General features: G+C 40.2%; 2 protein-coding genes across 2 annotated transcripts in view; one reads left to right on the top strand and one right to left on the bottom strand.

The window, feature by feature from the left end:
* si:ch211-203d1.3 (protein phosphatase Slingshot homolog 3) overlaps window positions 1-20,575 on the top strand; it is a 39,529-nt gene extending 18,954 nt beyond the window's left edge. The window contains exons 4-17 of the mRNA XM_060927222.1: window positions 2,340-2,377; window positions 4,988-5,174; window positions 5,764-5,879; window positions 8,183-8,251; window positions 10,013-10,078; window positions 11,151-11,424; window positions 11,882-12,010; window positions 13,155-13,201; window positions 13,315-13,461; window positions 14,286-14,486; window positions 14,974-15,157; window positions 15,273-15,362; window positions 16,169-16,264; window positions 16,636-20,575. Of these exons, the coding sequence (XP_060783205.1) occupies window positions 2,340-2,377; window positions 4,988-5,174; window positions 5,764-5,879; window positions 8,183-8,251; window positions 10,013-10,078; window positions 11,151-11,424; window positions 11,882-12,010; window positions 13,155-13,201; window positions 13,315-13,461; window positions 14,286-14,486; window positions 14,974-15,157; window positions 15,273-15,362; window positions 16,169-16,264; window positions 16,636-16,797 (1,806 nt within the window). The 3' untranslated portion in view covers window positions 16,798-20,575. The remainder of the gene's footprint in view (window positions 1-2,339; window positions 2,378-4,987; window positions 5,175-5,763; window positions 5,880-8,182; window positions 8,252-10,012; window positions 10,079-11,150; window positions 11,425-11,881; window positions 12,011-13,154; window positions 13,202-13,314; window positions 13,462-14,285; window positions 14,487-14,973; window positions 15,158-15,272; window positions 15,363-16,168; window positions 16,265-16,635) is intronic.
* Window positions 20,576-20,761: 186 nt separating this feature from the next.
* Window positions 20,762-27,346, bottom strand: part of mrpl18 (mitochondrial ribosomal protein L18) — an 18,588-nt gene continuing 12,003 nt past the window's right edge. Inside the window, exons 3-6 of the mRNA XM_060927132.1 lie at window positions 26,993-27,227; window positions 23,203-23,371; window positions 21,527-21,761; window positions 20,762-20,895 (exon numbers count right to left, since the gene is read on the bottom strand). Of these exons, the coding sequence (XP_060783115.1) occupies window positions 20,824-20,895; window positions 21,527-21,761; window positions 23,203-23,371; window positions 26,993-27,227 (711 nt within the window). The 3' untranslated portion in view covers window positions 20,762-20,823. The remainder of the gene's footprint in view (window positions 20,896-21,526; window positions 21,762-23,202; window positions 23,372-26,992; window positions 27,228-27,346) is intronic.

The following is a 27,346-nucleotide window of genomic DNA, read 5'->3' as shown; positions in this document are numbered from 1 at the left end:
ATCATCGGAAGTCTGCGAATTCTTTCGACTTAGACCTGATTAAACATTGTTCTGGACATTTTGTAAAACCTGAAATGGCGTACAACAGCAGCACAAAGTTTCTGATAATTTATTATTATTATACCCTGCTCTGAAGGAAGGGGGGGGGTATACTTGTTTATTTACCTCCATCCATAATATCTCCATCTGTCTGAAACGCACTTCTTCTCAGCATCCACAAATCAGATCCACTTGGTACCAAACTTCAGCTTGGGGTTCTATACCATGTTTACCGTTTTCAGGTCTGTCGCACATCAACTTCCTGTTTACCGACTGAATGTATTTACGAAACGTATAGCATAGATTTACAAAATTTTCATCACACTTTTCTCAGCAACTACAAATCACACCTGCTTGATATTTGGTAGCGAGCTTCAGCTTGGGGTTCTATACCGTGTTTAGCATTTTCAGGTCTGTTGCACATCAACTTCCTGTTTATTGACCATGTATTTATGAAACCCGTCGTGTGGATTTTGGCACTATTTCAAGAATCAAAATGCTGTTTGAAAATGACAGTTTCCCAGGATGCTGTTTGAACTCCCTGGGGAGAGACGCTGCTCTTTACTTACTTGTTTCAGGGTTCATTAATTGTTGAAGTCAACATTCATAATAAGAGTCCTATTCCTTCGATTGCTTGCATTCTGATATCAGTGAGAGTGGGGGGAGTGAGGAGTAGCTCACAGTTGATCTTGTTTTCAGCAAGCCTCGGAGCGAGAGCTGCACTAATTAATGTAAAAATAATTAAAAGGATGAATGTATACAACACCATCAACACATTCCACACAAATAGACGTATTTACGTAATTGATTAGATCAACACGTTGCCGCCGCCCAAATTGCCTCGAACGATCACATGGTCCAACACTTCCAAGTTCCTGCAAAAATAGACGCAAACCTGTGGTTTCCTTGTCTCCTGATATATGACCTCATGTTAATGTATATAGAGACATTTATGAAGAAAAATAAAGCTTGGAAGGAAGTAGTCGAGATGGTTGTTGTCTCTGCTGAGTGGACATGTTTGATTTGTATTTAGCTAGTTAGCTTTAGAAGCTATATACACAATATAGCTAATGTAGTTTCTCAATGGAAATTAAATAAACACTGGATTAACCACGCCCACAAGAGAAAACAAGACAAACTACATGACTAAGTGGCATTGCTGAGTAACTTGACACTTCGTAGTGTGAACGCTACAACGTCACTGATGTTATAACGGTGAAAGAAATTCAGCGATCTCAGATTCAGATTTGGTGCAAGTTTCTTTTCTGGCTCAAGTCCCAGAATGCAGTGCAGCACAGCTGTACGAGTTACTGCAGCGACTCGGCTAGGCTAGTCTGTGAGATGGCGAGTGCGATGGCATTGATGGTTGAAGCTTCAGAAGCGGAGTGTATGGAGGAGGAGGTGAGTGAGCTGGACAGGTTGCAGGACTAAAGCGCTGCTGCATCGCTCTCTTTATGTTGAGATGAAGGTGAGGCCGAAATCCTACTGCATCACGATCAGCCTCTGATTTTTATCCCTTGCCCAAATGAAGTATGGCGAGGGATGTAGAAACACGTTCCGTCCATCTGTCCGGTCACGTTTTCGTTTCCGGGCCATATCTTTAAAACTACTTAAGATATCTTCATGAAACTTTGTTTCCATATCAAGCAACATGTGAACCGGTGCCTTTTGCTATTTTGGATTTTTGAAAAAAAAAAAAAAAGTTTTTTTCAATTTTTTACATAAATAGATTTTGACTTGGTTTCTAAGAGCAATGTTTGTTTCCAGAGCGTATATCCAAAACTATTCATGATACAGATTTGAAACTTGGTGTACATGTTAACGAGGTGATGTAGATGTGCCTTTTCATACTAAGAAAATTGAGAAATTAAAATTTTTCATGTTTCCGTGGAAACAATTTCAGACTTGGTCTCTCAGGTGAGTCTTCGGGGTAGGTTTTGTTTCCGGAGCAGAACTTGAAAACTGAGTGGTTTGGTCTTGAAAGTTGGTGTTTGTGTTGATTCAGTAATGTAGATGTGCCTTTTGATGCTAAGAAATGTGAGAAATTTTCATTTTTAGTTCACCTGGACCAAAGGTCAGTGTAAAGGGGTAGGATTGGTTTCCTGCAGCACGACTTGAAAAATGTGACAAATAATATCTTGAAACTTGGTATCTAGTTGGTCTACAGGGCGGGGGATATAGAGGACTCTGACTTCTTGTTCTTTTTTTTTTTGTTCTGGAAAACTTTCAAAAGCTTTAAAAACTCGCCTCCAGCTGCACGTTTCTGATCATTTACACTTTTTTTTTTTTTTTTCTTTAAGGATGAAACCGTTGCAAGAAGAGGGAGACTTCAGAAGAGGTAAATGATTGTGTTTTATTTCTGTTTACCATTTTTTTTTTTTAACGTTTCTGTAAGGAGTCTCTGGTGTCAGCGCTGAGTAACAGTCAGAAGTGAAGCTATAACTTTAAGTTTTCTGTCTTAATAACGTAAATGACAACAGGAACTAACTTGTTTCATGGACTTTCTGCAACATAGTGCATAGCTGCCAACTACTACGAATAAATCGTATTTATTACGATTTGTCGTTTTGATTACAAAAATACGAATTTACTACAATAAAATACGATTTTGCCAAATTTCATGGGTCATTTTCAAAGTCTATCACCGGGGTGGGATTCGTATTTGATAAAACACCGCTTCGTTCCAAGCGGCAGATACTACGCCAAATTTCATTGGCTATTGCTTGTTCTCTCAGCCAATCAATGATGCTATTAGATCATCCATGGCACGCTATCGTCTGGCCTTTGTTCACGAAGTTTCTGAACAAAGCATGGCGTTTCAAGCTTTTGTTATGAAGATGTAGCGTAGTACTAATCTCTAAAGAAAGCATAGCTAAGGGGAAGGGCCAGCGCTTCAAGGACTCGTACCAAGAGGAGTTTCCCTTCATTTCTAAGTCAAGTAAGGGCGATCACTACCAGAGATGCCTACTAGTACGGATTGGCCGTATTTTGTACGGAAAAGTTGCGTAAATATGATGTTACGGCAAACGGTGTTATTCTGTACGGAATTATTTTAAGTCTTAAAAAATTCCAGTGAGTTGTTTTTAAATGTCCAAGCGACTTTTTCAATCCATGCGCAATTCACGGCTATTTATTTTTATGACAACCACACGTGCTGTGTGTGACTTGCGCAGATTCCGCACATGCTGTGTGTGACATGCACAGATTCCGCACATTTGTTCGCGCTATTTTCGATCCGGTAGAATGGCCGTGCATTACACCCAGTCAAAAGGGCAATGGATGCGCGCACTGCAAACTGTGTAGAACTGACATTAACATCACTCATGGTGGTCGCGATGACTGCACGCGGCATGTCAACTACAAAAAACATATGGAGTATGCTGAAATGGCGAGTCAGGCAGAAAGTAAATCTGGGGGTATCCAGCGGGTTTTTTTTTTTTTACGAAATCTGTGGATGAAAAGACACGGAACGTGACGCGTGCTGAAGCGGTGATGGTTGACCTGTGCTTGGAGTTGAACTTGCCAATTAGTGCCATGAAATGTGAGTTAAACTTATTCAGTTTCTTTTTACATGTCTGATTTTTATTCACTGAAATATCAAACACTGGCTGTACTTCTTTAATTCAAAGTCTTTTCAGTGTTGCAAGTGCAAATGTACATGTATTATGATCAAAAACAGAATTTTATGATTAGTGCTGTTGGGATTGTGGCAAAAAATTGATCATTCCACTGTTTTAAATACAATTATAAGTGTCATTTTATTCAATGTCTCTTCTGAAGCATTATGCTGAAATATTTATATATTGGGACATTAAGATAACAATGCCGGACTCTCTCTGGCATGAAATAAGAATTTTTTTTTTTTTTAATTTTATTAGAATCCGTTAACAGGTAGAACATTTTGTCAGGAAATATAATATAATACTTTTGAGGAGTTACATTCAATACCAATGACTGGTCGTCAACCGTAATGTCTGCAAACAGGGAACACTATTGTATTTATAAAATGTGATCTATTGTATGCTCTAGAAATTTGTTGAGTGGAAATTCAGTTGAGATGGCTGCTCATGTTTTGTTTATTCAATTCACACAAAACAGTACTTTTTAATAATTTAAATGTTAAACATATTGGTATATACACCTCTTTATAATGGAAATGTGCATAATGTTACTGAAAGTCATTCCAAAATACTGAAAAATGTTTTCAAGAATACTGAAATTCAAAATTTGGGGTAGGCATCTCTGCTACGCGTTTTGTGCTCCATGTCGGCGAGACATTTCTATCAGTCATTGCGGGCGTTCTGATATCGTAATACGTGAAAAATTTTGTTTTTTATCTTTGAAGTGCCATATTCATTGCCAATTTTCACATTTTTGTTGTATATTTAATTTTGATGACAGTTCATAATATTTTTTGTATCAACTTTCATTGATGTAGTATGTTCTGAATTCATTTTTGTTTGTGACTAATGAATGAATGGTTTTAGATATTGCCAAGTTTATGTGGTGCAATAACATCAACTGTTGACTGAGTAAGCTCTAGTCTATTTCTCTAATGTGTACTTTGTCAAAAGTTATATGTGCCAATTGCATTGTTTGAAGTTTTTGCCTGATTCACTGACTATTTCCATACATTGTTGAAAAGAACTTTGCAAATTAATGTAAGATGATAGTTTGTAGAATAAATTTTGTCAAACTATTTTGTTTTAGTGTGATTTTTCAGGGTAGTTTTGCTAGAAAGCTTTGGCGGCGGGGGCCAACCCCCCACCAAGACTCAGTACCCAACCTTGTATTACTATTTACAGTGTCGGAATGTTGGCAGTCGGAATGTTGTATAGTGTACCTATAAACAAAGTGTCATTTAAAAAAAATAGAAATTGGTAGATTTCTGTGCTAAAAGAAAAAATTAAGATTGTGTCATGAGTTATTTCTATTTTCTGCACGTCAGGGAGAGTTTTGCTTTTGTCCGAGGTGCGGTGCTTTTACTTGAAGAAGGAGAGAGGGAGGGGCCACATGAAGAAGCCACACCCTCTCTGTTTCCCAATGCTCAGCTTGTGGGCGGAGCTTCTGATACAAAGCGCAAGCATTTACATGCTATGATTTCGCTACTGAGACCTGAAGATTCCGTCAAACTAGTAAGATATGAACATCACATCGTTTGTTTGTTTCATTTTTTTTATAAAATGTACTTCATCAAAAAGTACCTGTTTAATTAATTAAAATATTAATTCTTATGAATTAAAGCAGAATGAATAATAACGTACACAGTGATGTGTATTTAATGTATCACCCACTTGATGAACAGCAAATTCATGACATTACGACAGAACTCCTCTCCGATGCTGATCCTAGATGTTTCTTGATTAAATGATATTTTTCCAACAACTAATTAATTTATTTTTAATAAACTCCTCTTTGATGCTGAATCAGAATGATGTGAGTGGTGTTTGGGTGATATTTATTATTATGCCTGAAACTACAGTTGTCACATAGCCGTATCTGGGCTGAAACAATGGTCTAAAATGCCGTGTACCTGTTTAAAACAAAGTGTTTTTATTGCTTGGGTAAACTGAGGAAACGTGAACGGGTAAGTTAAATACTTGTAATAAATAGTGTGAGGGTTCGAACAGTCCTCAGGCAGATGTTTGGACCTGAATGTCAGGAATAAATATTCATTAGGATGTAAGCAGATAAAGTGTCGATTCCCGTGTTGTCTGTTTGCAGGCTGTTCGTTTGGAGTCAGTGAGTCCCGTTAGAGTGAGATATTTACTCATCGTTACAACCAACAGCCACAAACAGGAGAGTCTTCTGCTCGGCATGGACTTCCCAAACGTGAACAGGTCACTTGCACATCGGTTTTACACATACCAACCCTGCGTCCGAAATCGCTCACTCGTTCACTACTCCCTACATAGGGAATTACTATATAGAGGACTACAGTTAGGTCCATAAATATTTGGACAGAGACATTTTTTTTCTAATTTTGGTTCTGTACATTACCACAATGAATTTTGAACAAAACAATTGAGATGCAGTTGAAGTTCAGACTTTCAGCTTTAATTCACTGGGTTGAACAAAATGATTGCATAAAAATGTGAGGAACTAAAGCATTTTTTAAACACGATCCCTTCATTTCAGGGGCTCAAAAGTAATTGGACAAATTAAATAATTGTAAATAAAATGTTCATTTCTAATACTTGGTTGAAAATCCTTTGTTGGCAATGATTGCCTGAAGTCTTGAACTCATGGACATCACCAGACGCTGCGTTTCCTCCTTTTTAATGCTCTGCCAGGCCTTTACTGCAGTGGTTTTCAGTTGCTGTTTGTTTGTGGGCCTTTCTGTCTGAAGTTTAGTCTTTAACAAGTGAAATGCTGCTCAATTGGGTTGAGATCAGGTGACTGACTTGGCCATTCAAGAATATTCCACTTCTTTCTTTAATAAACTCCTGGGTTGCTTTGGCTTTGTTTTGGGTCATTGTCCATCTGTATTATGAAATGCCGACCAATCAGTTTGGCTGGATTTGAGCACACAGTATGTCTCTGAATACCTCAGAATTCATCCGGCTGCTTCTGTCCTGTGTCACATCATCAATAAACACTAGTGACCCAGTGCCACTGGCAGCCATGCATGCCCAAGCCATCACACTGCCTCCGCCGTGTTTTACAGATGATGTGGTATGCTTTGGATCATGAGCTGTACCACGCCTTCGCTATACTTTTTTCTTTCCATCATTCTGGTAGAGGTTGATCTTGGTTTCATCTGTCCAAAGAATGTTCTTCCAGAACTGTGCTGGCTTGTTTAGATGTTTTTTAGCAAAGTCCAATCTAGCCTTTTTATTCTTGAGGCTTATGAGTGGCTTGCACCGTGCAGTGAACCCTCTGTATTTACTTTCATGCAGTCTTCTCTTTATGGTAGATTTGGATATTGATACGCCTACCTCCTGGAGAGTGTTGTTCACTTGGTTGGCTGTTGTGAAGGGGTTTCTCTTCACCATGGAAATTATCCTGCGATCATCCACCACTGTTGTCATCTGTGAGTGTCCAGGTCTTTTTGCATTGATGAGTTCACCAGTTCTTTCTTTCTTTCTTTCTTTCTTTCTTTCTTTCTCAGGATGTACCAAACTGTAGATTTTGCCACTCCTAATATTGTAGCAATTTCTCGGATGGGTTTTTTCTGTTTTCGCAGCTTAAGGATGGCTTGTTTCACCTGCATGGAGAGCTCCTTTGACCGCATGTTTTCTTCACAGCAAAATCTTCCAAATGCAAGCACCACACCTCAAATCAACTCCAGGCCTTTTATCTGCTTAATTGAGAATGACATAACGAAGGAATTTCCCACACCTGCCCATGAAATAGCCTTTGAGTCAACTGTCCAATTACTTTTAGTCCCTTTAAAAACAGGGTGGCACATGTTAAGGAGCTGAAACTCCTAAACCCTTCATCCAATTTTAATGTGGATACCCTCAAATGAAAGCTGAAAGTCTGGACTTTGTCCATGTCCATTATATAACTTGAATATGTTTCAGTAAACAGGTAAAAAACAATTTGTGTCAGTGTCCAAATGTATATGGACCTAACTGTATATAGTGAGCTCATTGGTAAAATGTAAAAACGCTTTCGGACACTCCTCCGTCGCGCTGGTATTTATGTCATTACTGTCGCACAATTAAAACGTGCCAGATCAGTCAGCTGGTGGGTTTTAAATTAATAAATACATGCGTGTGTTTTTATGATAAATCCATATTATACTGAGCGCATTTCCCACATTAATCAATACAAAGTACCTGCAGCTTTCAGTTCTTTTAAATCAAGGCTGAATGCTTTCTTCTTTGCCGCTGCCTTTTATTAAATCACATTTCAGACTTTTAATTTGATTTCTTTCAGTGTGACCCTAATGCATGATGGGATATATTGCTTTGATTAGTGACCATCGTTGTACACTACTTTTCGTGATGCATTGTGGGATACTTGAGTGCACTATATAGGGTGTAAATAATCCTCGGGAAAATGGCGTCCTCATTATATAGTGAGTAGGGAGCGATTTCAGACACATGGCAAGATTTTCTGACTGATTACTTCTTTGTTTTCCAAAGCTGATGCCATCTTATCTTACCTAGTCTTCTCTATTCTCACGCTCTCTCAGTGATGACTGCACCATTGGCCTTGTTTTGCCCATATGGAGCGACACGCAGGTGTATCTGGACGGAGACGGGTAAGACGGCGAGACTAAAATGCTCTAAAGCCCTGTTTAAGTTTGACTAGTTTAACCAGAGGAAGTTTTGATTTGTCATTTGCATAGAATTTGACTGACAGATAAAACGCCTGCGGGATTTCAAGAGCGACATCCTGCTGTGTGCAGTAGCGCTCACAGCTCGAACCGACAGGTCATAATATGATTTGATTGATCATAACCCTGACTGGCGTGTCGTGGTTTCGATACATGTCACAGATCAGATTGATGCGCAATAGTGCAGATGTCTGGTTCATCCAGTGGTAGGAGGTTGGGTCAGAGCCCTGATGTTTTTTACAGGAATCCTGTGGGTCACGTGATTTGTGTAGGATTTATGTGAGCTGGAAGTCGGTTTCTGTATTCATCATGTGACAAACAGGTGCAATGGAAGCAAGTGGGACGGGAACCATAATAACAATAGGTCAGATTTTGTATGCAGTTGTGTTATGAATAAACAATGTTTTCTTTATTTTGAATACGGGAACAGGATGGGATGTGCCTTTCTTCTTCCAATGGGATTGGGACAGAACAGGAGTATTTTTATAGGATTGGGATGGGATAGGAGTGGAAATCCTGTCCCGTGTCTCCCTCTATCCTGGATATCGTAAGCTCATCTGGTCATTAGGTCAGTTGCCATGGCGTGGCGTCTGTCATCCGTCCGTCATCCGCAATTCAGCTAAATAGTATCTTCTCTGTCAGTTCTCTATGGATTTCCATTCTGATTGTTTAACACGGTCATTGTTTTATCAAAATTTTTGCTAATGAGTTACTAATAGGCCAAATTAACAAATTTTCCAGGCCTCTCACTAGAAATTTTTTTTTTTTTTAAATCTCATTTCTCATCCGATTTCAGTTCTGATTGATGTTTTGGGTCGATTTTTCTCTCAGGGAACAAAACTTGGTCGTTTGTTTCTTTTCCTGTCGTAAACAATTTGTTTACGACTTTATTTTCAGTTAAATCGTGTCTCCTACGTCAATTCTCCATGGAGTTCTGTTCTGTTTGTTTTATTTGAAAGAACTTGACTTTCTACACAACACTTGGTTGTTGGATTGCCAATTTTTTGCTAACAAATTAGTAATTAGGTCACTTAAAACACATTTTCTTCTGACTAGAATTGTATCTCCTCTCTCATTTATCGTCTGATTGCAGTTCTGATGGATGTTTTGGGTCGATCTTCCCTCGGGGAACAAAATTTAGTCCTTTTGTTGCTGTTTCTGTTGTAAACCAGTTTGTGGTGGAGGTTGGTCCTCGCTCATGTCGTGTTTCAGTTCTGTTTGATGTTTTGGTCGTCGTGGTTGTTTTGATGGCTGGCTGGATGAGATATTATGCCCTTGAGGTTCTGGTGGCTTGGATGTTCATGTCAGTGTGATATGTATTTCTAGGTTTTAGCCCTGATTTGATTCAATTCTGATTCACAAGCTAACGATTTGATTCAATCTGATTCAGTTTGGTTCTGATTCAATAGGAATGAGATATGAAGTGCTATTATAGCAGAAGTTACCCAAGAGGGTGATATCTAAAGGGGGCAGGGACTAGTAATTACCTTTAATCCTAGTCAGAGTCCATCTATTTAATTCTTTGACTGTTTAATCGTAGAGGAAGTGAACCTAGAAAAACACACACGCACACAAATGCATGTTAGACTCAAAGATCAATCCATATGTTTTACAGATCGATATCGACTCGGACATGATGTCAGAAAAGTCGTATCACTGTAACCTGTTCATTCTCGTTCCTCTTAGTGGCTTCAGCGTGGTGTCTGCAGAATACATGAGGATATTCAAGCCTGTCTCTATCCAGACAATGTGGTGAGTTCACAACAAATCTGTTTATGCTTTCACCATGGCAACAAGATGATTATTTGATCACAGCGCAAACGTTAATCCAGGGCCGTGCAAACGTTTATTACTGGCAGAGGAAAAAAAATCACAGGCCACCTTTTCCTTCAGCTGGTGAACACCAGTAAAAAATTCTACTCAAAAATATTTCCTCTGGTTGTGTAATACTTCCTTCAGTCTGTAATCTGAAGATCTGATCTGGCTTTGGTTAGAGTTTGAAGTCTTATCTACTGCATGAACATTTCTCTTCCTCCATTACTGCTGGCTTTCTTTTTTCCCTTCTGTGAAGTGACCTTTAGGACTGAAAGGCACAATAGAAAATTATTGTTGTTGTCTAAATGTAGCCGATATATCTGTGTGTGAGACTCGCTTTACTTTTGTTTTTCTCTTTAATAGTAAGCATAGTTAGAGTTGAGTGCAAAAGTTTGTGCCCCTTTAGAACAAAGTAAGAAACAAGAACTTTAGTTTATTGGGTTTCACAGACATTCCGTTTATAATCACAAGTAACAAAAAGGTCAAACGGTGTATAATTAATATTGGACAAAAATTATATCCAAATTATAAGTTCATAGGTTTTTATCTCCCTTTTTGTGCATGTGATAGAAATATCCTGTTTGTCCAAACATTGCCTTTATAACTGCAGCCTTGTTGTATTAATTATTCAGAGCTAAAAACTGATTTAAAAAAAAATTAACATTTGAGTGTTGAATTGTTCCAGAAAATGGCCAGATTTCACTTTCAGCATCCTGAGCTTCTACTTTTTGTACATTTGAATTGTAATATAGAGATAAAGGTTAATTTTTCCCATTCGAAAACCTGACGGGGTGTGTAAACTTTTGCTCTCAACCTCCATGAATGGAACAAAGAAAGAAGAGCGTTTCAGAGATGCGTTTTGCAATTTTTGCAACATATACGAATTATTTATTTAAAATGAAAGCTATTTTGAAAAACTGAAAAGTTTCCTTTTGGTTATTAAAATTAGGGTTAGATTAGATTAATAATTGTCATCACAAGGATAATAATTGTGTGTGCGCGCATGTAGGTCTGTGCTCCAGGCTCTACACGGCTGTTGCGAGCGGGCGGTGCAGGGAGCCGTGATCCCAGGCTGCGGTCTGGACTGGGCTCAGCACTACAGACAGTACGTGGAGTCGGACCAGCAGTGTGTGAACGAGTGGATGGCCATGACGGGCCTCGAGTCAGTCCGCAAGAACAACAAAGGCCCCAGCACGGAGAGAGAGAGTGTGGAGAGGGAGATTAAAGCCCAGCTCAGAGACATCATGAGGACCGTGGACTTGGAGAACGTCACCTCCAAACAGGTACACGCAGGGCGTGTCCTAAACAATGCTCTTAACCCCACAGTCCTGCTTAGTCTTCTAGTGAAGGTGTGGATTAACCAGGTGTGGACTGCGAGTGAGAAAGTGGAAGAGGTGGTGCGATGAAGTGGCGTTACTCTCATCACACGGAAGTTGATTAGTTTCCGATAACAGCGCAACATGAGTTTTATTCCTCTTCCGTTACAGAGAATTACACACTTTTATTGAGTGAAGAATGGCACATTGTACATTTTATCTGTTTATAGTTACATGTCATAAAACTTGGTTCCAGCTTCACCTCTGACTGATACAAAGCGCTGACACTGGAGACTCCTTCCAGAAACGTTACAAGACACATTCCTCTGTACAGGGATTTACACACTTGTGTAAATCAGTGTGGTTTTTTTTTTTTTTTGTTCTCGGACAGTGATTGTGTGTGTGTGTGTGTGTGGGCATGCAGGTTCGATCTGCTCTGGAATCCAAGATGGGTTTGGACATGAAGAACTATAAGGAGTACATCGACAATGAGATGATGGTCACCATGGCTCAGATGGACAAACCGTCCCGAATCTTAGACTATCTCTATCTGGTAACGTTCAACACTCAGCAGCTTTTGATAAATGTCATTATCTTAACTTTTATTCCATTTTATTCTGCTTTTTTTTTTTTTTTTTTTTACTGAACTTTCATTTTATTACTTTATTTCTACTATTGCTTAATTCTCATATTTTTATTTTTCTCTCTTCTTCCCCCTTTATGTAATTTTATTTTTTATTGTTTACTGTTTTGCTTTTACCTCTGTAAAGCACATTGAACTGCCACTGTGTATGAAATGCGCTATATAAATAAACTTGCCTTGCCTTTCTTCATCAGGGTTGTTTTATCACATCGTTACCGGGTCCAGCATGTCCACACCTCATTACAATAAAGTACTGAAAAGTCAGGATATGATGTCTGATCTACTTAACACAGCACAATAGATCGTACTGCATTCTAACATTCCAACATTTGCTGTGTAAACTGTAAATAAAATCTTTTTCAGGGAAGGCCTTCCTCCTTTCAGCAAGACAACGCCACATTGCTTTCTGCACATATTAAAACTGCAGGGCTCCGTACTAAGAGTGCAGGTGCTAAAATGGCCTGCCTGCAGTCCAGACCTGTCTCCCATTTAAAACCTTTGGCGCGTTATGAAGCGCAAAATACGACAAATGACTGTTGAGCAACTGAAATTGTAGATCAGGCAAGAATGGGAGAACGTTTCTCTTTCAAAACTACAGCAGTTGGTCTCCTCAGTTCCCAAATGTTTACAGAGTGTTGTTAAAAGTAGAGGTGATGCAGCACAGTGGTAAACACGCCCCGTCCGAATTTGATGTTGGTGTTGCTGACATCAAATTCAAAATGAGCATATATTTTTCAAAAAACAATAAAATTTCTCAGTTTCAACATGTGATCTGTTTTCTTTGTATTATTTTCAATGAACTATAGGGTTTCCATGATTTTGCAAATGATCGCATTGTTTTTATTTACAATTTAGACAGCGTCCCAACTTTTTTGGAATTGGGGTTGGATTTCCATGAACAGTTCTTGGAAATAAAATCCAACCAGGAAGTGCACTGATGGAAAATAAAAACAAATCCTTATCAGCATGTCATTACTGTTATATTTATTACATAATTATATTTATTATATAATAAAATTATACAGCATATTTATTATTTCCTGTTCCTTCATAGGGCTCTGAGTGGAATGCAGCCAACTTTGAAGAACTTCAGAAAAACAAGTATGCTCTTTATAAGAGTTTATAATCGTACTGTCTAATCTATGAGCATCTAATCTAAATCTAATGAGCATGTTAGATGCAGTATGTTCACCTTAATGTGCATGTGATTGCAGTGTGGGTTACATCCTAAATGTCACCATGGAGATCGATAACTTTTTCCCAGAATCCTTCACCTACATGAACGTCCGAGTGTATGACGTGGACTCGACGGATCTTCTCTCGCACTGGAAAAACACGTACACGTTCCTTAACGAAGCCAGGTAAGGATCGATACTGCTGACGCTGTGGTTTTGTTTTCACAGCAGAGCTTTTCAAGCTGAAATAGTTTCAGGAAAAGAGTACAGGTTGATGACAAGATCTCTTTTTTTTTTTTTTTGAAGGATAACATGAGCAAATCTCCCAAAAATATTTAAATCCCAAAAAGAATAAGAAATCTAATGTAGAGCACGAGGTCAACTGGCAAGACAATAGAAGCTCAGACTGAGCGATGTAATTTTATTTATTCATTCATTCAAAATCCGCAATAAAATGCTCTCAATTTTTTTTTTTTTTTTTTTTTTCCCCCCCTGAAAAAAATTAATACAGTCTGGTTCTTGTTGTTTTGGTGATGAAATGGAGTCACATGTCTGTGGGTTTTTGTCTCTTTCCAAAACCAACAATGAAATACAGTCACTATTTTTAAAAACAAAAATAAAACTGTTATTTTTACATAAATAAAACAGCTTTAAAATGCTACCCTTTATTTATTTTTGAGCATTTTTTTTATTTTTTATTTCAGCACTTAAATGCTCCCACTTTTTTTTTTTTTTTTTAAAGTAGTAAAATAAGTCAAACGCACAACAAGAAAAAATATTGATTTTTCTCTTCATTAAAGGAGCAGTTTATGTTTTCTGGGTCAGAAAAAATGTAAACAAAATCTTGAAAAATTGATTGCAAAATTGCCCCCAACATGTTTGTTAAAAATATTTGATTATTATCGAAACCCCTGAAAGTCCGAGCTGCACTTTTAACCCCCTCTTTGCGGAGTAGTTGCTTCGTGTCGTGATGCTTTGGTGTGTCTCCTCTCTCTGTCTCGTTGATGTAGGAAAAGTGGGCAGTCTGTATTGGTGCACTGTAAGATGGGCGTGTCTCGCTCCGCCTCCACGGTCATCGCATATCTGATGAAGCAGCAGGGCTGGACGTTAGAGGAAGGGCTTAACCACGTGAGAGAGCGCAGACCCATCGTTCAGCCCAACGACGGCTTCCTCAGGCAGCTCCACACCTACAGCGGCATCCTCCATGCCAGGTGTCATACACACACTGCTCTCATCTCATCTCATTATCTGTAGCCGCTTTATCCTGTTCTACAGGGTCGCAGGCGAGCTGGAGCCTATCCCAGCTGACTACGGGTGAAAGGCGGGGTTCACCCTGGACAAGTCGCCAGGTCATCACAGGGCTGACACATAGACACAGACAACCATTCACATTCACACCTACGCTCAATTTAGTCACCAGTTAACCTAACCTGCATGTCTTTGGACTGTGGGGGAAACCGGAGCACCTGGAGGAAACCCACGCGGACACGGGGAGAACATGCAAACTCCGCACAGAAAGGTCCTCGCCGGCCACGGGGCTCGAACCCAGACCTTCTTGTTATGAGGCGACAGCGCTAACCACTACACCACCGTGTCGCCCACACTGCACCCACTTTTTTTCATTTTATAAATGTAGTATGAAATGTGTCGTCTGTTTGCTATAAAAATGTTGGCACCCCTGCTGAATGTCGTCTGCAGTAAACAGCGGCACAGCGCCCTCTGGAAGCGGAAGTCCAGATCGGATATGATGAATAAACCGGCTCCGAAACAGAAGGCAGAGAGGGAGGAGGGAGACCATGAGCATGAAGAGGAAGAGGAGGAGCAAGAGGAGGAGCAGAGTTCAGATGAGGCAGAGAGCTCAGAGGAGGATGAGGAGAGCGATGTAAATATTCTCATCACTTTTACTGCAGTTAATGAAATCATTCATAATAATAATTCAATGCCGTGTGTGTGTCTCTCTCTCTCTCTCTCTCTCTCTCTCTCTCTCTCTCTCACAGGTGTTTGTTGACCCAGTGTCTGATAGCCTCCCTGATTCAGCAGCAGCAGCAACAAAACCCCCTATTATTACTGTCCACGACAGTGACAAGGTCCGAACTGGCACTTTTTTCATCATCCAGGCCAGGGCGTGCTGTTGTAGGAAAATAATCAAGTGTGTGTGTGTGAGAGATGAAGCAGAGTTACTGATATAATAGGATTATTTTCCTATAACAGGACATCCTGAGTGTTTTACTCCTCTTATACCACAGTAACTTACCAACGAGGCGGCACGGTGGTGTAGTGGTTAGCGCTGTCGCCTCACAGCAAGAAGGTCCTGGGTTCGAGCCCCGGGGCCGGCGAGGGCCTTTCTGTGTGGAGTTTACATGTTCTCCCTGTGTCCGCGTGGGTTTCCTCCGGGTGCTCCGGTTTCCCCCACAGTCCAAAGACATGCAGGTTAGGTTAACTGGTGACTCTAAATTGAGCGTAGGTGTGAATGTGAGTGTGAATGGTTGTCTGTGTCTATGTGTCAGCCCTGTGATGACCTGGCGACTTGTCCAGGGTGAACCCCGCCTTTCGCCCGTAGTCAGCTGGGATAGGCTCCAGCTCGCCTGCGACCCTGTAGAAGGATAAAGCGGCTAGAGATAATGAGATGAGATGAGACTTACCAACGATTACATTTATTTTTAGTTATTAAAGAACAATATCATACTTTTTATAGCTACATTTGATGTTATGGAACATCCATGAAGCAAGTTAGAGCTTGTTGTCACGTACATTATAGTGGATATCATATACAGTTGTTCCCTCTTTCTTGAAGTTACGAAGACAAAACAAATGCAGTTTGTTGCCATGTTACCGAAAAACTGCCAAATAGATATCAATATAAGTCATGTCTTGTTTTGCTTTTGTCCCTCAGGTGACCGTGAATCCCAGCAGAAGTGGAAGAATGGATCTTTTTTCTCTCATGCAGTCCATCCAGCTGGACGATGAGGAGCGACTGAGCGATCTAGAAGTACTTTTTACCAAAGTCCTTGTCTTTCCATTCGGCAGCCATTTTGAAAATTATTTTCAGTCACATGAGACCAGGCTTGTAATGATGTGAAGAGAAGCATAAACAAAAAATTGATTTTAAAAGCTGTTTCAAACAAGGATTTAAAATGGCGTAAAAATATTTGTGAGGCCTGAAATAACATCTGCTCCAGCTACTGTGCATATTTTTTATTATTATTTTATACAGCTGTAATAAGTGTCTTGTTTTAACAAAATTGATCAGTCTGTATATTCAGAAGCAACATCTGTGGTGAGGTTTAGTATTCACTGAGCTTTATTTTCCTGAGTTGTTGTAGCCAGCCCTGAAAAGTGGAATTTGTGTTCTTGTTCCAGAACGCAGCGGCTCAGAGGAAATCTCCGGCCCAGAGGAGACGCAGCAGTCACAAACGACGAGCTCTGACTCACCAGAAAGCTCACGTGGACGTTTCTCCCGACCCAAACCGCCAATCGCCAAGCAGGAAACAGGAAAATCCAGAACTCAGCACCAGCAAGTAACAATGAGGAGAGGAGAAAAGACTAAAATAGAGGAGAGGAAGAACACGCCTTGGCAGCACATTGATCCTGATGGTGATCATTTTAATGAATCATTTGAGTAATAATAATGGTGAGAGTTTTTTTTTTTTTTTTTCCCCCCAGTTTGGGAGTTGGTTCAAAAGAACACACACACACACACACACACACACACACACACACACACACCATGCTGACACTGCAATACATAACTATTCTGGTGTTTCTTGTTTTAAACTGATGCAGCGTGAACTTTCTTGCCGTCCCTCTGTGCCTTTCTTTCGTCCTTCACACGCTCAGCCTGAGCTGGATGTTCACACACGCCTCACTGATTTAATGCAGTATTAAATAACTGGGGAAAGGCATAAACATAGGCATTTCCCAGAGATGAGAAACATCCTTGTGGGTTTTTTTTTTTTTTTAATCTGTTGCACCAGGTGAAAACAGCAGTAACTGCACAACACCGTGCAGCTGTTTGCACTACAAAAAAATACAGTTAAAAGATGAGTGCACTTTTATTTAGCAACATTAGCAAAGCTAGCCAGCTATAACACAAAACTGTGCTAATCTTGCCTCTCTAGCTATGCAACTTTTTGCTAACAAGCTAGCTAATGTTAGTCTTGGTATTTTTTATATGATTTTAATTAAGTAATTAGGACCAAGCTATGTAACATTAGGCAAGGTATTACAGCGTATAAAAATAAAAGTAGCCAAGGCTGCTAGCAAGCCAGCTAACATCAGCCTGAACTGCTTTGCAAATAAAACAATTAGCCAGACTTGCCTGTGAGTGAGCTAATGTTGGGCTAATGGTAAATTATACAGTATGTTGTAAACCTGAGGCTAATCTGGCTAACATTTACCAGTCCAACAGTTGTTCGGCTAAACATTGTGTACACCAGGAGCCAAGTTTGCGAGCAAGCTAGCTAACATTAAGCTTGCACTTGTGTGTACCAAATGCCAAGTTCTCTAGCAAGTTACCTCACTAATATTAAGCTAACTCCTATTGTGTGAACCAATAGCCTGATGTTAGCTAGCTTGCTAGTGAATTTTGCTTATAAATAAATTTAGTTTAATGCATACAGGCTGCTAACAAGCCAGCTAGCATCAATAGTTAAATTCAGGTTAGATTAACAAGCTCGCTAATCTTCAGCTGTGTGAATAGCTAAGGTTGCTAGCATGTGCTATTGTGTGACAGAGAGAAAATTAGCACTGATTAATCGGAGTGTAAATACTAGTAAATTTTTCTATTTTCACCTGGATGCAAAAGCTTTAATAATTATTTAGTCAACTTTTTAAATGACCAAGTTCCTTTAGAGATGTTTTATTCCCTCAATTCTATGCAATACGTGTAATTCATGTTTACTTTTTTTTTTTTTCCCCCCCCCCCCTCTCTCTGTTAGCGTGAAGCTTGAAGCGGACACTTTTTTTGGGTTCTGTGATCTCAGACTGCCAGTCAAAGGTTTTTCAGCGCCCCGTCTCAATCTATGAAACATCCAGGCTCGTTATAAACACTCTAAACTTAGGAAACTATAAGACTTGGATTCCCCCCACACACACTGGTTTGAGCAGCAGTCACATCTGCAGGGTTTTGTGTGTTTGAACAGAACCCTGGTGTTCTCTGCCTCGGTGTCGGTGCGGTTCTTTAGTCAGGTCAGAACACAGCAGTCGCACTCGGGTCCGAGTGAGAAGGATCTGCCAAGTACCAAGGCTCGACTTGCGTACAGGAAGTGTTGTGGTTTGTTTTAATGCAGCATTTTTTTTTTTTTTCTCAATTTTTTTTTTTTTTTGCAAGCTGCTGAACTGAGCCAGTGCACAGAACTGTAGCGCTGCAAAAATGCTGTGTGTTCTGGACATTTTGACAAACAAAAGTAGAAAATAAAACACTGGACGTGATGCATGAAGTGTTTTTTTTTTAAACTAGTTATTTATTTAAGAATCAGATCACGTCTTTGTTTTCTCTGTGGATGTTTGTGAGTTCTCCACACACTAGGTCAAGGTTTGCTTAACTATTTTCATCGCTGTGTTTATCACTGAATATAGTAGTAGTAGTTGTTGTTGTTGTACAGACGTAGGGACGTTTGCAGCCCTACGCACCCCTGAGAGCTGCCTTTTTTTTTTTTTTTTTAATTATATACAGTTTGAAAGCAAACCAAAAATTGATTGGACAGTAGGATCTGAAAAATTCCTTTCGTCAACACTAGGTTAATTTATTTATTTCCCCATGACACTTTATAGTAATCAGAACCTCCAGGTGTTTAAAAACGTCTGACTGGCAGCAAAATATGTGTTGGAAATTTATCACTTTTTTTCACAACTTAAATATTCTCAGACAGTATACAGAGAAATTTATCTGTAAATTGTTCTTTTCACAAGAACTGTGGTGGGGTGTTCGGGGGGGGACCACCATTGGTATCCTAACGTGAACTTTGACGAATCGGCTTCAAATCTTTAATTTTCACTGAGTTCCTTTGATTGATTTTATAAAGGAATTAATGATTCAATTGAATCATTTATTTCAGTTACACACCATTTTACCAAACTCCTATTTTCATTTCATTATAATGACTTGGGAGGGGGGGGAAACAAATCCGCAAGTTGACAAATAAGACTTGTTGAATGAGGACAAAAGTAATGGTACTCTGTAAAAGGAGGCGGAGTTGACACGCTGCAGTGGCTGAGCTGCATTATTGGCAGAATTAGCAGTGTTAAGGAGGTGCTCTTTCACTGTTTGTGTGACTCTTTTTGCCATATTTATGGAGTTCTGTGGGCGGGGCTAGATGGAACAGTGCCATGAATGCATTTGGTAATTTTTAGCTGCTTGGATTTTATCAACATGCGCATGTGAGTATGAAGAAAATCAACTCAATGTTTGTTTGTTAATCTGGGTGTTAATTTCTGGAAGACATTTACACACAACTTTCACTGAAGAAATATTTTCAATGAACTTTAAGTTAGAACCTCGTCCACCAGCGAGGCGTGGCTGTTTTCATGCCCGTGTTTCACTACTGCTGCACAGAACTGGAGCATCAATGTTGCGGTTCTGGACCTGAAATAAAACCTTCAGAAGTTTATGTGAAGAGCTGTGATGTCGGTTTGGGGGATTGTTACCTGCAGAATAAATAAATGCACATGCCATAAGTGAAATGTGAAGTCTCTGCTGTCGCAGGATTGCTCGCCTCTGTCTCCGTGCCTTCAGTTTGGACCAAAATGTCATGTTTCAGAAGCTTTCAGATGTTTTTATATAATGAGATGTGTGTATGATTGACCTGTTCAGTTGTGTTCCAGCTGTTGTATACAGCATGCTTTACAATATATGATGCTTTATGATGAATTACATTACCTGGGTATTTATTATGCGCGAGTCTGTCACTGTATTTTATTTCCATGCAGTATTTTGTACTGTGCTGTGTTAAACATGCAGATGGTTGCCAGATTGGAGCCAAAGTCACCACACTGAGAACAAACAGCTGGATAAAATCCATATTGTGCTGGGACAATGACAGAAAGAAAAAATCCTGATGAAAATGCGAAACAGCATTCCAAGAATAAAAGTGCCATGTTTGTTTCATTTAATCCTGATGCTGTTTTTATTGATTGTAAGATCTTTGATTGCATTTCGAACAAGATAAATCTATGTTTATAGTTCCACAGGTGATAAAACTTTTTTTATAATCTGGCAACCCTGGTGTCTCTATACATATTACCTTTTATTTGTTTTTGGTTAGTTTTATCCCTGATGTATCTTTGCTGTACTGAAAAAGTTTATTAAACTCATTCATGAATTTATTAAAATTAATTTGTGTGAACTGCTTCAGTACTGCTTTGATCAGACTAAAAGAATTATGTTGCTAATATACTCATCAATACACTGTCCTCATTCATAAGGCATGAAACGCCAAACTAATAACTCAAACCAATGAATTACTTAAAATTAAAACACACCAGCACGTTTATTCAGATCTTTATTCAGAGCTTCAGGTCAATTATAAAAAGAGAGAAAAAAAATCTATATTAAATAAATTTACGCCTCGGTTCGCTGAGCACCACGCCCCCCTCTTTCATAGCCGTCCAAAACGTCTGGACCTGAAACAGATTCAAGAGCCATCAATATTACTTTAATTTTTGCCTGGCCTGTTTTTCAGACATATCCAGAAAAAGGAATTCTGGGATTAAAGGAGCTTTGCAAGGCAACATCAGGAATAAACCACTGTGTGTGGTGCTGTTATTGGAAAATAATCAACACTGCTATTACAAAGTTGATCATGTGATAACCACCTCATTATTTAAAAAAAAAAAGTTTGTCGTGTTTTCCTGATCTGGATAAGAAGAATTCCCGTCACCATCTCATTTTAGAACAATATAAAACTCAATATCCAAACTAATTATCGAGGCTTTAATTATTTCATAAATTCTCACACAGCCAGTAAAGTAAAAATATTCTCCTTTATATTAAAAATCTCTAATATCAGTGAAGGATAAATGATCCTTCAGAGAGTTATTCTAGTTTTTACTTCGAATTTTTTATTTTTTTAATAGATGTATAATTTCTCTATAAGTACCTGCTCAAACAAGTGAGTTTTTCCTAAAGATCATTTCATCATCGTGATCAAACTGTTTGCTTAAAAATTCATCACAGTACCTTTGGATTAAAAAAAAAAAGTGTAGAATCAACATTTCTTCCTATAATAATAATCCAGGGTGAGAGGAGACTCACGGCATCGGAGCGGAAGGTCCAGGGAACCTCTCGGTAAAAGAGTCGTGTGATTCCGGCCTCGCAGCACCGCTGAGCCAGAACGTCTCCCACAGCGCGACACGCCGCCACCGAGCTCGTGGAGCTCAGCTGCTTCTTCAGAGCCCACTCCTGGGTGGAGCACGTGAGCACGGGGACGTCCGAGTCTCGCGAAAACACCACTGCTGTTACGTGATGCTGCGAGCGCTTCAACACCAACCTGAGAGAGACGGAGGAGAAAGAACGAAAAAAGATGAAAAAAATGAAAGATGATGACACTCAGTATGTTTATACACACACACAAACTAATACTGAAGTATTATTCCAAAAATCACAGAACTGGGAATTTGATCCGGGTCGCGTAAACAGTAGTTTCCATTTGGATATTCTGAAATGCCCTTATTCAGAATTTAACATTTTCCGATGAAGCCGTGTGGGACGAGTCGATATTATTCAGGTTTCTGGAGTCTTCTTTGGCTGTGTGTGTCTCAGCTGGGGTTTGTGCCACTTGTCCTCTCACCTGTTTCCTGTATGTTTTATATAAACCGACCAGACGACAGTGTACACAGCTGGAGTCGAAACGTGGCTGCGTGTAAACCAGGGCTTTGAACCAGAATTTTTTTCCTATTGGTTCGTTCCGAACAGAAACAGAATTTTAACGTTTCCGGTTTTGGGTTCCACCATTAAATAGACGTTCCCGAACCAGTTAGAACAAAAAGATTTTGTTCCCGGAACGGTTAATTACGTTCCCTGTCAGCTGTTTAACAAATGGCTATAAAATTATGTCTCTGTCTCATCCAGATGTCATCCAGCCAAATGTAGGCTAATTCTATTACAACCTTCATTAAATAAGACAAGAAATAATTCAAAACAATTATTATTTCAAATGTTGGCGATTTGGATTCTCAGTATGTCTTCCCATCTACACAAACAGAAAAAGTGCCAAAAATGAAAGAGAATTCGTTTAGTGTGTTACCAAAGGCTAGTCAGGCCCTATGCATTGATAGGCTAACAGAGGTTAACGTCATTTAATGTTCGCGAGCCTCTCATTAACGTGGACAAATATATTGATATCGTGTTTGAAATTGACGTTTTTTAATAACGATAGACTGCGATATTTACCTCTTATTTAAGATGTGGAGACGTGATAGTAGTCCACCCTCCCGCTCTCTCCATTCAGTCAGCGAACGTCACACAGGAAGTGAACCCCAGCGGGTCATAGAAACTTGCGCAGGAGAAGAATGACTTTTTTTTATTTGTAGGCTACGGAAACTTTGAGGAACGAAATAAAAACCGGTATTAACCGGTTACCATTATTTTTAATAAGCGTTTCTGTTCCGGAGCATAAAAAATAATCAAGTTTCTGGTTTCGTTTCTGTTCCATGTGAAATAGAAAAAGTTCCCGGTTTTCGTTTTTGTTCCTTGAACCGGTTCAAAGCCCTGGTGTAAACGAGAATATTAACGAAATATTCGTTTTCGTTCCCCACGTAAACGGCTTCGTAGGAATAAAGTAGCAAATCAGACACTTTTTCATCCACCAGGAAGTGTTTCATGACTAATTTTTAAATTATTTTATACATTGTTGTGATATCAGGGGCACCATTACTTTTGTGAGTGCTTTTAAAAATACATAAAAGATAAATTCCCCCCCATACACACACCTGTGGTAGTACTCTCTCTTGGGCCAGACGGTGGTCCAGCCCCTGTCCTTCACAGCGATGGCCATCTGTTCCAGATTTCTCGGGTTTCGGTTCACAAACATCTGATTCACATCTTCACCGTGGCTGATCAGCGGCTCTGGATCAGCTGCAGCTCGACTCCAACTCCGCGCTGATGAGGACAGAAGCAGAGAAACGGTTTTAATTACAACACTAAGTACATCAGTCCACTTTACAGGGTGTGATATAACAGCATGTGTGTCCAGCATGCAGCTCGAGATTATTAGTGCACTTCACAGGCTACACACACACACACATCATCATCATCCTGCACCCTTTATAGGGTATAAAACAAGAGCTAAACCCTATGTAGTGCACTACATACATGCTCAGAAGTGAGTGACTCAAGGTTCAGGTGTTTTTAAGTGCACTACATAGGGTATGAAATAATGACAAGTAGTTTTCCTAGATTTCTAGGACCCTACAGTATGCATGTATTCATGTCCAATGCCTGTAGAAGTGCACTTTCCAGGTTAAGAAACACTATATAGTCAACTAGGGTTGCATATCATCCTGTGCCCTTCATACTATCGGGTATAAAATACAGGCTACACTCTGAAGTACACTACACTTCTAGGACCCTATGGTATATACACAGGTGGATGTACATGAAACAGACTTCACATCCATACTGCTACTACTAAGAAGCACATGGTATTTAGTCAAATTAGGTTGTGTATCATCATGTGCCCTTCATAAGGAGTGAAATGAGAAATTTTATATCCATTAGACAGATAACCTGTACAGGTAAGTGCACTACTTGGGACATATCTGTGAAGAATCTCAGTCATCCAGGTACATAGTAATCTGTGGTTGGTTGAAGAGAGCAACTGGACTTGCTTGAAGATTCGTGAAAACGTTTCGCCTCTCGTCCGAAAGGCATCCTCAGTTCTGTCTGACTAATAGGGAGTATCCGGTATTTATCCTCTCATGGATCATCATAGAATCCGAATCAGAATGCTGATGGCTGCATTGTAGGTGGCTGATAAAAATGTCTTATACCCCTTTTCCACCAAATCAGTTCCAGGGCTGGTTCGGGGCCGGTGCTGGTTCACAACTCGTTCAACTTGCGAGCCAGCTGAGAACCAGTTTGCTTTTCCATCGCTCGCGGTGCTAAGAGAAGGCACGTCATTACGTCGCTGTATACGTCAGTTACGTCGTTGTATACGTCAGTTACGTCGCTACGTTTGCATAAACCTTGGCGCGAATATCGAAGCAAAAACAACACGGAAGAAGCAGCAGCAGCAACAACAACAATAATAATAATAATAATGGATGACTTCGCGTTTGTACAGCTGCTGCTTCTCGTCGCTTAAAAATGGCGATCTTTCGCGGTCTTGTTATTGTTGTTGGTCTTAACAACTCCGCCCCCCCTGCTGACGCAAGCGGTTCTTTCCTCTGGCCCAGCAGAGAGTTGGTGCTAGCCTGGAACCGGTTTTTCTGGCCCCAGAGCCAGTTCTTTGTCAGTGGAAACAGAAAACCCGGTTCCAAACTAAGCACTGGCCCCGAACCAGCCCTGGAACTGCTTTGGTGGAAAAGGGGCATTAGACACCCACCTCTGTTCAATGGTGGTCGTTCCAGGTTGACAAAAATGAATGATCCTCTCTGGCTAAGATGTCTGCCAGTTTTCTGGAAGTCCTCTCATACTCCCGCACCAGTCGAAGGGATCTCATCCCAAAGTGCGTAGAAACATATCTGTGACGAATCTCAGTCATCCAGGTACATAGTAATCTGTGGTTGGTTGAAGAGAGCAACTGGACTTGCTTGAAGATTCTTGAAAACGTTTCACCTCTCATCCGAAAGGCTGTGAAGACTGAGATTCTTCACAGATATGTTTCTACGCACTTTGGGATGAGATCCCTATGAGAGGACTTCCAGAAAACCAGCAGACATCTTAGCCAGAGAGGATCGTTCATTTTTGTCAACCTGGAACGACCATCACTGAACAGAGGTGGGTGTCTATGACATCTTTTATCAGCCACCTACAATGCAGCCATCAGCATTCTGATTCGGATTCTATGATGATCCATGAGAGGATAAATACTGGATACTCCCTATTAGTCAGACAGAACTGAGGAAGCCTTTCGGATGAGAGGCGAAACGTCTTCAAGAATCTTCAAGCAAGTCCAGTTGCTCTCTTCAACCAACCACAGATTACTATTTGGGACATGAAATAGCTCTTTTTAGACCCTATATAGTGCACTACATGTCTATTCGAAAGCTGTTTAAAGTGCATATCACAGGTAAATTCAGGAGCGAGATCAATGTAATTCTCCTATTTTATATTAAACTTTGGTCAAATATCTGTCACATTTTGCGCAATTTTTTCCCCTTGCGCAATACCAGAAAAATTCAGTTGAAATCAAGCCATTTGAGGCGAATTGGTCAGCCTCTGAAAAAACTTGGCATTTGGATTTCCCGGGAAACACTGATTTTCGTGACATCATGTGCAGGACGCCTCCCTCTGAATCCTACGTCAGCACTGGTTTGTTTATGAGAAAACGACCGTATTATTTACATCCCTGGTGTTGTCTCCGTTGTCTTCACTACTTGAATCATCATCAAATCCAAACAGATGAAGCCCCAGTTCTGAGATCTCATTATATTCTTCATCCAAAGGTGAAGTAACACTGCGCTCAGGTGACAATTCCATATTTCAATGCAAAATCGCTTGCTGCTAAACTTGGTCTACGCAGGCTGTGCACTGAAACCGTGCAAAGCTCGCGCAGGCTGCTGGCGCTTCCGAATCTGGCTCCAGACTCTCTTGGGATTTTTCTAGACGCGTTTTGTTATTTTATTTTTTCTGCTGTAGACAGATGGCAGCCCTGTGATGACCTGGCGACTTGTCCAGGGTGAACCCCGCCTTTCACCCGTAGTCAGCTGGGATAGGCTCCAGCTTGCCTGCGACCCTGTAGAACAGGATAAAGCGGCTAGAGATAATGAGATGGTCCAGGATATGCACTTTAAGGTTCTACACCCTAAGATCTACCTATGTAAGTGCATGTCAAAGGATATGAAATAATTGTCTCTCCTCTCTCTCTCTCATATGAGACCCTAGAGTATATAGTGCATGTCCACTAGGCTTCAGATCCATATTACCTGTTAAAAAAAGTGCACTTAACAAGCAGACTGTATTTAGTACACTACATGGTCATCTAGGGTTGCAGACCATTCTGTGCTCTTTATAAGGAGTGAAATCATAAATTTTACACCTTATGGGATAAACTAGATATTTCAGCAACTAAGTGCATTACACAAGACACAAAATAGTGAATTCTAGTCCCTATATAAAAGTGCACTTCATAGGGTGTGAAATAACAGCTTGTGCACCCTATACAGTGTTCTACATGCCATTTATAACTTGATAAAGATAAATAATGATATAAACCCAGCCGTGTGTGTGAGACAGAGAGAGACACACACAGACAGTGAGAGAGACAGAGAGAGAGAGAGAGACACAGACAGTGAGAGAGAGACACACAGAGACAGTGAGAGACAGACAGTGAGAGAGAGAGAGAGAGAGAGAGAGAGAGACAGTGAGAGAGAGACAGACAGTGAGAGAGAGAGACACAGAGACAGTGAGAGAGACAGACAGTGAGAGAGAGAGACAGAGACAGAGAGACAGACAGTGAGAGAGAGACACAGAGACAGTGAGAGAGACAGACAGTGAGAGAGAGAGACAGAGAGAGAGAGAGAGAGAGAGAGAGAGAGACACAGAGAGAGAGAGACAGACCTGTGATGTCCCAGCTTGGGGTCTCGGTGTGTTTCTGTCCGAACAGCAGACGGACAGAGCGATAAAACCCTCGAATAGCGGCCATAACCACAATTACACACACCGCCGAGTCACACCGCACAAACACCAAACAATAACCACACACACACACACACAAATCCGAACTAGCGACCGAAACACAACACACTGCTGGAAGCAGCCATCTTGACTGTGTGTCACACTGAATACAGTCCGGCTGAGGACGAGGAACGACACTTCGAGGTTCCGCACAAATGTTCTGGAAAAGATAGATAGATAGATAGATAGATAGATAGATAGATAGATAGATATGATGTAACATTTAATTTCCTACAA

This window comes from Neoarius graeffei, chromosome 8 (genome assembly GCF_027579695.1).
Source record: "Neoarius graeffei isolate fNeoGra1 chromosome 8, fNeoGra1.pri, whole genome shotgun sequence".
NCBI lineage: Eukaryota > Metazoa > Chordata > Actinopteri > Siluriformes > Ariidae > Neoarius > Neoarius graeffei.
The sequence above is the reverse complement of the archived record's forward strand: the minus strand, read 5'-3'. Positions and strand labels throughout refer to the sequence as shown.